Source organism: Terrapene carolina, unplaced genomic scaffold (genome assembly GCF_002925995.2).
Source record: "Terrapene carolina triunguis isolate 2854851 unplaced genomic scaffold, T_m_triunguis-2.0 Scaffold93, whole genome shotgun sequence".
Lineage (NCBI taxonomy): Eukaryota > Metazoa > Chordata > Testudines > Emydidae > Terrapene > Terrapene triunguis.
Genome location: NW_020664444.1, coordinates 18,133,144 through 18,146,019, shown reverse-complemented (window position 1 = coordinate 18,146,019; position 12,876 = coordinate 18,133,144). Strand labels below are relative to the sequence as shown.

Here is a 12,876-nt window from a genome sequence, read left to right as displayed (position 1 = left end):
GTTGGGATTTAATTTATTTCTTTTCACCTCTAGACATTTTTCCCAACTGCTGCCATGAGATAATTTACTCAGTTTCATTGATACTGTAAATATTTGCTGCAACATATACCTAAAACAGGAGGTCTTAGTATTCAGAACAGAAGTTAGTTTGTTGCCTGTACTGGCTGCAGTGCCCTGTTTGCTGTGTTTTTAGCAGAGTCCATCAGTGTCGGCCTTGTTTGTATTCTATCTTGCTATGTTTATTTCTCATGCTCTAGACATTTCAGCCCTGGTGGTACTGGTTTCTTATAATGCAGCATTGTTCCTGGCTGGCTGGCTTCATTGCTAGCTCCCTGTGATATTATATCATGGGGAGTCTGGTTTTAGCAAGCTAGGTTTTGTGGGTAGATGTGACACCAATAGGCTTTCAATGGGTCCGTCACATATTTGTTTCTGAGTATTTACAGTAGACTAACAGTTAATTACAGGATTGTAAAAATTGCAAGTGATACTGATGCCAGAGCCATAAATTATACCTTTTTCTATATTGCCAAGAAAATCTTTTTCAGGATGAAAGAACGAGTGAGCCATAAGTTTAAGTCATTTAAATCTGTGGCCATGGTGTCTTTTATTTCAAGAGCTTAATGAAAAGCTACTAAATTTCCTGGTTAGTCTTTCTAAGGGCATATTGACATGGTAAGTTACTGTACAGCAAACCAGGGTGCGAATCTACAGCGCACCAGCTTGCCATGCACTGTGCGGACAGTGCTGCAGTGCAGTGAAAGTCCTGGAATGCGGTTCAGTATACGCCAGTATAGTACACTAAGCTGCATGCTGGGATTTTCACTGCACTGCCGTTGGCAAGCTGGTGCGCTATAGATTCGCACCCTGACTTACTGCACGGGAACTCGCTGTGTAGACCAGCTTTAATAAGTAAAAAATGGTGATGATCCCGGGCACAAGCAATCCCAACTTTCCACTAGCAAGAAGGTTGTGTTATAAAAAGTTTGGGCTAGCTCCTTCTTTCCATTTTACCCATGCAGCCCTGCAGAACTCAATGGGTAGAACACATCCCTTTGTGAATGAATCCAGTACTCATGAGAGCGAGACTTAGTTGCATTGACTTGAATTGGGCACTAGCTCAGCCAGTGCATCTCCTGTGCCCTGACTTGCAGTGCCCTCTACTGTTCCCATCGTGGGACTCTCTTGAAGAAAGCATACCAATCATTGCATACTATGTGGTGGTTTTGTGACGTGAGACTAACCGTCAGTATGGTGATTTAATTTAAGAGTGGTTGGAGTTGGAAGAAAGCAGCAGGAGAAGAGTTCTGTGGTGCATCCAATCTTTGGCAATTGGAAGATAGAAGGGCTTTCCTTGAATTTGTATTTTTCATTTCTATGTGGCAAATATAATATTGAGAACTGGTTCAAGATGACCACCTTGTAATTTTAATGTTATTGCAAATGGCAAATCATGTAAAAGAGGCATCCGTTTTTACTGTAGCAGTGAGAGGTACTTGGATGAAATAGTGATGGGGGCCATAAAAACAGAGAGACAGATAATGAGTTATGATCGAATATATTCATAACAAACATATCTTCTGCTTTAGTGTCCAGTACTGCTTTCAAATATTCACAGGTTGGTAGGGCTGTTTGCTACAGTTACTTAATGGACTACTTTTTACATCTGTACATTGGTATCAAAGGCTTTCTGAAGTCACAAGGATAAGGAATTTTATAACAGTAATTATGTAAACAGTGGACATTTATTAATGTCATAGAACTGTCACCAGAATATCTAGAAACTGGCCAAGCTGCATTTCTCTCCATTTGGTTGGAAAATTTTTCCCCTTGTCCACATCTACAAATTTATTTTTTCGGCTTCTCAGCCATGAGGCAGAAAGGCCCCAATCCTGCAAAGACTTACTCATGTGCTTAGCTTTACACACTACGAATAGTCCATTGAAGGCATTGAAGCTACTTATAGTGTGGAAGATTAAGCGCATGCAGAAACAGGGCCAACTATAAAGCCCCGCAGCCCAAGCACCACAAGTCTGAGTCAGCCGACCCAAACCAGTCACGGCCATGATGTGAGTCTTTTACTGCAGTGTAGACATATCCCCACTGTCCACCCCTTCCCTTACAAAATGAAATTAGAGAAGCACTTAGAATCATAGAATCATAGAATATCAGGGTTGGAAGGGACCTCAGGAGGTCATCTAGTCCAACCCCCTGCTCAAAGCAGGACCAATTCCCAACTAAATCATCCCAGCCAGGGCTTTGTCAAGCCGGGCCTTAAAAACCTCCAAGGAAGGAGACTCCACCACCTCCCTAGGTAACGCATTCCAGTGCTTCACCACCCTCCTAGTGAAATAGTGTTTCCTAATATCCAACCTAGACCGCCCCCACTGCAACTTGAGACCATTGCTCCTTGTTCTGTCATCTGCCACCATTGAGAACAGCCGAGTTCCATCCTCTTTGGAACCCCCCTTCAGGTAGTTGAAGGCTGCTATCAAATCCCCCCTCATTCTTCTCTTCTGGAGACTAAACAATCCCAGTTCCCTCAGCCTCTCCTCATAAGTCATGCGCTCCAGACCCCTAATCATTTTTGTTGCCCTCCGCTGGACTCTTTCCAATTTTTCCACATCCTTCTTGTAGTGTGGGGCCCAAAACTGGACACAGTACTCCAGATGAGGCCTCACCAATATCGAATAAAGGGGAACGATCACGTCCCTCGATCTGCTGGCAATGTCCCTACTTATACAGCCCAAAATGCCGTTAGCCTTCTTGACAACAAGAGCACACTGTTGACTCATATCCAGCTTCTCATCCACTGTGACCCCTAGGTCCTTTTCTGCAGAACTGCTACCTAGCCATTCGGTCCCTAGTCTGTAGCTGTGCATGGGATTCTTCCGTCCTAAGTGCAGGACTCTGCACTTGTCCTTGTTGAACCTCATCAGGTTTCTTTTGGCCCAATCCTCTAATTTGTCTAGGTCCCTCTGTATCCGATCCCTACCCTCTAGTGTATCTACCACGCCTCCTAGTTTAGTGTCATGACTTGAACATGACTTGAAATTGGATACCCCTGTCTTTGAGGAAAGTTTGGATTTGGTTTTGATATGGACTTCACTTTGGAGTGGAACCCCAAATCTGAACACCCCTGAATCTGGGAAAACTTTGTAGTTTGGTCTCCTCACCACTCAGTAAAATAATATCTTCAGAGTTCAAACTGTCCACCTTTGTGCAGCACCTTTTAAGCAGAAAGGATTTGTAAGGAAATGGAATTTTCTGGTCCAAAGAGACAGCGTAAAAGTTTAGCTTTGAATGCCTTTTAAATGAATGCATGTTCTTACTAACAATTTTTTGTTTGAGTAATCAGAAAAGCCTATGAATATCTGATAATGAGTAATGAACAAATTTAGTATCTCTTAATGTTAAAGCAGCATATTTCTTTGAAACAAATGTCCTTTTAAACCATTAGCCTGAAGTAAATGGTGATTTCATGTGTCTGATTTTTCATAATCCATGCCCATGTGCGTATACTGTGTGTTTTACAGGTACTATCCCATGGGCCATCCAGTTTCAGTCCAACTCTACTTCCTCGCTGATCGTTTTCAGGGCTTCCTAATCAAACATCATGCAACAAATCTGGCTGTCAGTAAACTAGAGACTTTGGAAACTTGGGTGATGCCAAAGAAAATGTTTAAGATTGCTAGTCCACCAAGTGATTTTGGAAGGCTGCAGTTTTCAGAGGTAAGCATTCCTAGCTAGAGCAGTCCTAGCCATTTTGCCAGCCAGGGCGCATTTTTGGTACAAGCCCTCACCCCATCCCCCTTGTGCAGCCACGCCAAAAAAAAAAAAAAAATGCCCATAGCCAGCCAATTAGTGGAGCAAAAAAAACCAACCAATCAGCCACTTGTTTTACAAACAACTGGTGAATTTGCATGTCAATTCATCAACTTTTTCAAATGCATTTTAGACACGTCTGAGGCAGAGTGGCTCAGTGCATTAGTGCACAAGTCCTTCGTCATAGGAAATATTGATGCAAATCATGGTTTATGGCCCAACCATGTAACATGCTGAGCACTTCCTGCAATATTGTAAATGCCCTCAGATCCCCTTGAGTTAAGTGGCAGATGAGGGCAGTTATCTCACCACAGGTGGTCAGTATCTTACAGGACTTATCATCCGTGTCAATTTCCCCTTCCAGAGAGACTCGGGGATGCGGGAGGAAAGGGCACTGCAGCTCCAGATTGAGGTGGACTGTGTGATGGAGCCAGCTCTTTTCTCTAGCCTGTGCTATTCAATCCTCCCTCTCGTGAGCACCCTGAAAAAATTAAAATTTGGAAAAGTCGGGGATTATGGATAGAATATTGATGTAGGAACATCAAAGAGAAAATTACCACAGCAATGGCTGAGATTTACCCACAAATCCTGTTATTTCCTCCTGGGATTTGTCCCATTATCTGACACACACACTGTAAAAAATGTACCCCTAAAATACATCATGAGAAATAGACCAATAATAGAATCTGACATCTATATTGTATTTTAAACATATAACTGTCTAAACAGTTAATTTCATGATGTTTCTTGTTAAGCCACAAATTTCAATTAAAGCATAAAATTGATTGAACAAATTTGTTCCCAGTCATTATGGCCAAGTCCATAAATTATCATCTTCTTGGGCAATTAAGAAAGGCCTAGGTAGGATTCAGTGTTTTGGTGTGCGTGGCAAATCCAAGAAATTAATGTCCCATTAAGAAGATGAATGTGGGATGCATTCTGTTTATCAATGTGTCTGGTGGTTGACTTGCCATTTCGTGCAGTGATAAATTGTCATACAAGCTGTATTTCTTTGTAGCACTTCTGTTGTTTGTTTGGTTCTTAATTCTACTTTAGCATAATTCCTGATTTAAGTGCTTCTACGTTTGAAAACACGTGGGTGAGCAACAGAAACAGTTCATCTAGCTGAGTGACAAAATGTGTTTAAAGTACTCGAGTATCCATTTTAAATACAGTGTTAATAAGAAAAAGAAAAAATCTTGACTTGTATCAGTTCCTGGAAAAGGCCCAAAATCTGTCCTAAGATTGATGCCTGTGCCCCCACTGACCTCAGTGGCAGTCATGTAAGTGTAAGCAAGGGAAGAATTTGACACTTGGTGAGTTCCTCTCACTTCAGAAGGAAATTTTTCTTCCACTGGAAAATAGTCATCCAGATACTCTTGAAAAGAGTTTTGTTTGTTGCGTCTCAGATTGTTTTCTCCTTTCGCAGTTGATTCATATTAAGAAAGACTAGGAAGCACAAAGCCAATCATTTTAATCATCATTTAAACATTTACTTTATTTTCTCACTCGCCTTGGAAAACAGATCTCTCTGCTTTTGGACCCAGCTTTGCTCCCTCGTGTACATACGGAATAACTCCATTGGCTTCAGTCAAGGCTGACAAGCCCCAGAACCGATCCATCGTCATTTTAAATGACATTTCTTGCTTCTGAAAGATCTCATGACTGTCAAATAAACCAATCCGTGCCCCTACTATAAGGACTACAACAGTCTTAGGATCAAAGGCTGTGAGCTAAGCAACCAGACAGAAAACTCAGGATGATGGTTATGCTCGTCATGCCATATCAGTGCTGCCTTTCCCAATAACTTTCTTCTTGCGATCAGGCAGTGCATTAGAATTGGCAAGGTGGTTATTGGCTGGGCACTGCAGTCCTTTTGCTGGCTCACACAAATGAGGCCAGCAGGAAGAGCACAGGGAGGCTGCTTCAAAATGTGCTGCAGATAAGACTTAAAGTTTACAGTGGTCATTGTGGTCCATGCATACAACCAATAGTATAGCAGGGGTGATAGGATCACTACAGTTCCGATTAGGCTCATGCTGCTTTTACTACTATTATGGTTACCGCTCCCCCATTTTGCTCCTCAAACTCTGCTTCCTGACGAGCAGGTTTTCCACAACACCAATACAAGCGTGAGACAGAAAGGTGAGTGTGATAGACATTATGAGAGTGCTAGTGTTGAGGTACCAAAGTGTTGGCAAAGTTTACGGCAGAATAGCAGTTGCACAGTAGATTCTGAACACACTCTATTGTGTCGAATTTTAGGATTAGAGGAAACGTCAGAGGGAGAAATGGCTAGGGTTCCCCCACTCCATCCTCATCGGATGGCAGCCCCAGACCCCTCAAAAATGATTTGTATATTTGTGAGGGTGTCCTTGTCATCTACTGCAAACCTGGATTTGTGCTATATCTTAGGAAACCTGAAATTTAATGCACTTGGAGGGGGAAAGATTGATTTAATTTAAAGTATTAAAAGACTTCAGCTCTAACTGTATCATTGGAACACTAAGTTCATTTCTGGCCTTGTTAAAGTTGTGATTTATCACAGAGAATAAAATAAACCAGGTGGCAAGTAATTAGCGTGCATTGTGTGAACCTAATGGTCCTGCTTATGAAGAGCAATGAGAGACAAACCCATAATCAAGGCATAATTTATTTTGGGCAAATTTTATCTTGGGATTGAACAAGGATGGAAACAGGAGTTTTATACCAATGAGACAAGGGAGAATTCCAGCTTCCCAAGTATCCCCAGCACTCACATCTTGTTCCGGGAGCCCAGAATAATCTACCTTAAGAGAGAGGTCTATAGCATATGGCTGTCTCTATAGAAAACTATCATACGATGTGATGTGGTATAAAAGTTTTTCCATTGTGGATTTCGAATAGGCGATTTACTCTTGAATGTCAAAGCCACAAGAGAGCTCTGCAGCTCATCCCAAATGACTGTTAATGAAGCCTTGATACCAGCCCACATCATCATGCTCTCTGTGTGTTCCACATACGGTATCCAAAACTTATTTTAAGAATGTTTTAGGGCAGGGCTCAGAGGAAGGGAGGGAAGGAGGGATAAAAAGTTCTCAAAATTGCTTAAAATCACCTTCACTATAAAATGCTACAACTTGAAAGCCTCAGCCCCTCTCCTGCACTGAAATCTGCTCAGCACAAGAGAGTGTGTGTCTGGGGAGGACATCAAGAAACTGGTTGTGATTTCCTGATTCTGTGGACTGATCTGCAGTGGCCCTGGCCCCAGTGTAGATTAAAGCAGTGCCTGGGCTGCTCTCACATACATCATCTAGCTGAGGTCCCCGAAGGAATGTACCAAAGCTGGAGACTGCCAGAGCACACTGCGCTCCAGCCGTACCACCTCTCTGTCTCCAGCATACCCCTCACTCCTTAGGCTAGGGCCTCCTTCATGCTACGTCTAGGCTGAGGTATGGGATTTCAGAGTTTTATGCTTTGGCCTATCATTGTAGTATCTGACCATCTTCCACATAACATCAATAGTGAAGTCTCTAGTGGATTTTATTGAGTCTCTGGCAAGTCTCCCTTTTTGGGGTAAAATCTCTGCTTGAGGTAAGGTCTTTGTGTGGTTGCTTTTTTTTTTTTTTCTCATTGGCAGGGGTTTATTTGGTAGAAAGGGGTGTCAGTGGTGTGTGTGTGTGTGTGTGTGTCATTTTTATGGTGGAAAGGCTTGGTCGAAGAGGAAGGTTTTGCAGCATTTCCTAAAGACAATCACACTCTGGATTCCTCTGATCCCTTCTGGAAAATAGTTCTGTAGCCAGGTCCCCTTGTCCAAGATTGTTTTATGCACAGCTATCACATGCTTCATCTTGGGCTTTCTGATGAGCATTGTCCTGGAGAAGCGCAGCTGTCAATCATTCATAGATCGAAATGTGGTCTGTAATGTTGCTGGGGCTTGATCCACTAATTGCTTTGAAAATTAGGACAAAAGCCTTAAACTGGCATCAAAAGCCGGCTGTGAGCCAGAGGAGGGACATCAGTATGGGTTTGATGTACTCCTGGTGGCCTAAACCGTGGAGAAGGCAGGCAACTGCATTCTGTACCAGCTGGCGCCTGTGCATCACCTTCACATTCCGCTTCCATCTGGTGAATTACAGTAATCCAGCCTAGAGGTGACGAAGGCATGGATCACTGCAGCCAGGTCCTTCTCCAGAAGGAAGGGACAAAGCAGGCATTTTTAGATACTGATGCTAACCTGGTCATCCAAGCTCAGTGAGGAGTGAAAGAGCATCCCAAGGTTTCACACCATTCTGACAAATTGGAACTGTATGCCTTCAGTGGAAGGTGGAGACAGTGACTCTCCTACTTCTTCAGAGCATTTCTCCTTTCTGAGAAGCATCATGTCAGTCTTTCCTGGATTCAGCTTCAGCCAGCTGCTTTTCATTCAAGAGCTGATTTCTGGCAGGCATGCTGACATTTGAGAATGAGATACATACAGTAGAACACCAGAGTTACAAACCGACCTGTCAACCACACACCTCATTTGGAACCGTAAGTACGCAATCAGGCAGCAGCAGAGACACAAAAAAAGGGGGTGGGGGCAGCAAATACCGTATAGTTCTGTGTTAGATGTAAACTACTACAAAAAGGGAAAGGTTTTTTTAAAAAAAAAAAAAAGATTTGACAAGGTAAGAAAACTGTTTCTGTGCTTGTTTCATTTATATTAAGGTGGTTAAAAGCAGCATTTTTGTTCTACATAGTAAAGTGTCGAAGCTGTATTAAGTCAATGTTAACTTGTAAACTTTTGTAAGAACAACCATCAAGTTTTGTTCAGAGTTACAAACATTTCAGAGTTACAAACAATCTCCATTCCCGAGGTGTTCGTAACTCTGAAGTTCTACTGTAGTTAAGTGTCAGCAGCACACTGTTGGCCACTGAGCCCATGGCATCTCCCTGTTTCTCTGTGCTCTCAGGTAAAAATTGAAGAGAAGAGAGGTTAGTATGGATCCCTGCAGAACCCCAGAGGAGAGGGCATCTACTAATTGCCAGTCTAAGTTCTGCTGGGCATGGAGCTCTTGTCTGTGTGAATGGCTAAAGGAAGGCCATTTTTAGTCTCACCAGAGCTGTCTTTATGGCGTTCCTGATCTGAATCCTGGTTATGAGATATCTAGGATGTTAGCTGATATCACATGTTGTTGGAGGTTACTAGCTTCTGAATTATTTTGCCCAAGAAAGGGAGGTTGGCGACAGAACAGTAGTTGAGAGGTCTTCAGGATTTAAGGGTAGGCTTCTTGAGGATTAGGCGAGCTATTGCATTTTTTAAGGAGTTAGGTTGGTGTGCTTCTCTGAAGGAGACATTGGCCATTCCTGTTCGTAGTGGGCATAGTTGTTTGCTGGCTTTTACCAGCCAGGAGAGTCATGGATCCATTCCATACACTGTGGCTGTATTATTTTTCAGGACTTTTTGATCTTCAGCAAGTGTGACAGGGCCACACTCAAGTGGATAATACAGTCTGGTCAGGGAATTTTCTTTCCCATTTAGCTCCATAGTTATGCAATTGATCTTATCAGAGAAGTGGATGCTTGGGTCTGGGCTATGCAGTCTGGGTTAGCCAGTTCACTATGTGAAATAGGCTCTACTGGCCATGATTCTGCTGCATTGATTGTGGAGAAGTAGAAGGCTCATTTTGCCTCCTTTGCTGCAGTGATATAGTCCTGTAAGAGGCGTTTTTGCTGCTGGAAGATGGATTCAAAATGTTATTGCACTGCTGGCATTCTAGCTTTCTGCCTGTGCCCTTCATCTGCAGGAGTTCACCTATAAACCTTGATGATCGCCTCAGTCAGTGTGGATGGAGTGGGTGGCTTTGGGGCCTACGTGTCAATGGCAGTGCATACCCAAAGATTGTACTCCTGTATATCATCAGCACCTAGGCATTGTGTTTGGGTGGCTAGTTCTCCTAAGATGAGATGAGAACTTAGAGAGTTCAAGAGTCTAGTGGCAGGCCAGCTTTGGGTGGTCACTACCCTCGTGGGAAGGAAAAACATTATCATAACTTAGGAACGGCCATACTGCGTCAGACCAATCAGCCTCTAGCTCAGTATCTTGTCTCTGACAGCATACAGTGCCAAATACTTCTGGCACTTGGAGGTTTAGTGACAGCCAGAGTGTGGGTGTGCATCCCCGACCATCTTGGCTAATAGTCACTGATGGACCTTTCCTCCTTGGCAACAACTTCCACAGGTTGACTGTGTGTAGTGTGAAGTACATCTTTTTGTTTGTTTTAAACCTGCTGCCTATTAATTTCATTGGGTGACGCCTGGGTTATGTGAAGGGGTAAATAACACTTTTTCTCCACACCATTCATGATTTTATAGATCTCTCTCATATCCCCCCTGAGTCATCTCTTTCTAAACTGAAAAGTCCGAGTCTTTTTAATCTCCCCTCGTATGACAGCTGTTCCATACCCCTAATTATTTTCATTGCCTTTCTCTGCACCTTTTCCGGTTCTAATATATCTTTTTTTGAGATGGGGCGACCAGAACTTTACACAATATTAAAGTTGTAGGCGTTATGACATTTTATGTTTCATTATCCATACCTTTCCTAATGGTTCCTAACATCATTACTTTTTTTGACCGCCACTTCACACTTGATCACATGTTTTCGGAGAACTATCCACAATGACTCCAAAATCTCTTTCTTGAGTAGTAGCAGCTAATGTAGAACCCATCATTTTGTATGTATAGTTGGGATTATGTTTTTCCAGTAAGCATTACTTTGCACTTGTCAGCATTGAATTTCATCTGCTATTTTGTCTCTCCGTCACCCGATTTTGTGAGATCCCTTTGTAGCTCTTCGCGGTGAGCTTTGGATTTAACTATCTTAAGTAATTTGTATCATCTGCAGATTTTGCCACCTCGCTATTCACCTCCCTTTCCATATTCATATTTATGAATATGTTGAACAGCACTTGTCCCAGTACAGAGCCTGGGGGGATCCCACTATTTACCTCTCTGCAACCTGAAAACTGACCATTTAGTCTTACTCTGTTTCCTATCTTTTAACTAGTTACTGATCCATGAGAGGACCTTCCCTCTTACTCCATAACTGCTTACTTTGCTTAAGAGCCTTTGGTGAGAGACCTTGTCAAAGGCTTTCTGAAAGTTCAAGTATGTTGTATCCTTGGGACACCTTGTTCACAGTCTTGTTGACTCCCTCAGAGATTTCCAATATATTGGTGAGGCATGATTTCCTTTTACGAAAACCATGTTGACTCTTCCCCAACATTCCATATTTATTTGTGTCTGATAATTTTGTTCTTTACTATCGTTTCAAGCAGTTTGCCTGCTACTGAAGTTAGGCTCACCAGGACTGCCTCTGAAACTGTTTTCTAAAAATATGTATTACATTAGCTATCCGCTGCTCACTGATATAGAGGCTGATTTAAGGTTACATACCACAGTTAATATATTTCATATTGGAGTTCCTCCAGAACTCTTGGGTGAATACCATCTGGTCCTAGTGACTAGCTACTGTTTAATTTATCAGTTTGTTCCAAAACCTCCTCTACTTGACATCTCAATCTGGGACAATTTCTCAGGTTTGCCGCCTAAAAAGAATGGCTCGGGTGTCAGGATCCTCCCATATCCTCTGCAGTGAAGACTGATGCAGAGGATTCATTTAGCTTCTCCACAATGGCCTTGTCTTCCTTGAATGCTCCTTTAGCACCTCAGTCATCCAAGAAGGAAGGCTCCTGCACATGTGTGTGTGGTTATCCCAGGCTAGATAGTTATACATAAACATATGCTATAATAGGCAGTTTGGGTGAAAAAAATGCCTTTCAGAAAGGGCTGACTATTATGTATGCCTTTGTGCTATCTGTTTACCAATATTTCTCTCTTTAATGTATAAGCAAAGGCTGGTAAATTCACATTATCCGTGGGTTACAGGTGAGCCATTAAATCCCATATTAAGAGCACTGAAATATGAAAGCTGCTAGGAAAATGAAAGGTCTATTAAATATTTACTGTGGGATGTGAATCAGCTACTTTACTGCTAGTAAATAAAAGAAGAACGTTAATGCTGTGACAGTAAGAATAGGGCTTACCAGTAATAATCCCCTGGTACCAATCAGGAAGGGAGTGCCGTGACTGCTGAGGAGCGGGGGGGCAGTGTCTGATCTGTAAATTAAGTAGGGCCTGAGTCAAGTTCCATTGAAGCCGTTGACTTTGAAAGCAACTGGATTGGGCCCAAACTACACGATTCTGGCGATCAAGGTTCAGTATATTATGTTTGGTTAATGAACAGTACTGGGCAAAGGGGTGACATGGGAATCCAGTCTGAGTCTGCGGTTTCCTTACCTTTCTCTGACTATAGACTTTTCCAAATTAATTTTCCTCTTTCAACAACAAAAGCAAAACAAAATAGAGAGAGAACCTCTCCCGTTCACATGGTGTCTAGTCAAAGGCTCACTCAAACCCATATCAGGTCATTGGACTCATTGCAGTTCTTGCTTTAACTTTTGAAACCTGGGCATCTCAACAGAACATCTCGCTGCCCAAATCAGCAGTTATGTACCTAAAACAGGCATTTACATGTCTACATGGTCTTTTGAGCATCCCATTCAGGATTGAGGATTTCCCGCTAATGTGTCCATGTGTAAAAACTAAGCTCCCCTGCCAAGCTAATTTGTGCTTACTTCTTACAATACATTAAAAAGCTCTGATCTCTCATTACAACGTGTCTGTACTGGGCAATGCACATGGATTAAAGACAAAAGCTACTGCAGTGAATATTCAGTAGCTACATTTGGACAATAAATTAATCTTTTTTTATTTATTGCTTAAACACTAAATGTTCTAAGTTCTCATTCTGGATCAATAATCTGCCAACTTTAATATTTGCAATGGCTTTTTTTAAATGTTTAAAAAGCTTGTTACCAAATTTAAGTTTCTTTGTTGAATTTCCATTCAAAGCATGTTTTAATGCCAGTATTATAACACTGACAGATCCTGATTCATGTCATTGTCCAGAGGTATTGTGTGTGTGTGTGTGTTTCTGTAAATAACATAGATTTATGCCCTGATCCT

General features: G+C 42.1%; 1 protein-coding gene across 1 annotated transcript in view; it reads left to right on the top strand.

The window, feature by feature from the left end:
* XYLT1 (xylosyltransferase 1) overlaps positions 1 to 12,876 on the top strand; it is a 316,864-nt gene that overhangs the window by 284,654 nt on the left and 19,334 nt on the right. Inside the window, exons 10-11 of the mRNA XM_029911280.1 lie at positions 3,537 to 3,732; positions 4,190 to 4,345. Of these exons, the coding sequence (XP_029767140.1) occupies positions 3,537 to 3,732; positions 4,190 to 4,345 (352 nt within the window). The remainder of the gene's footprint in view (positions 1 to 3,536; positions 3,733 to 4,189; positions 4,346 to 12,876) is intronic.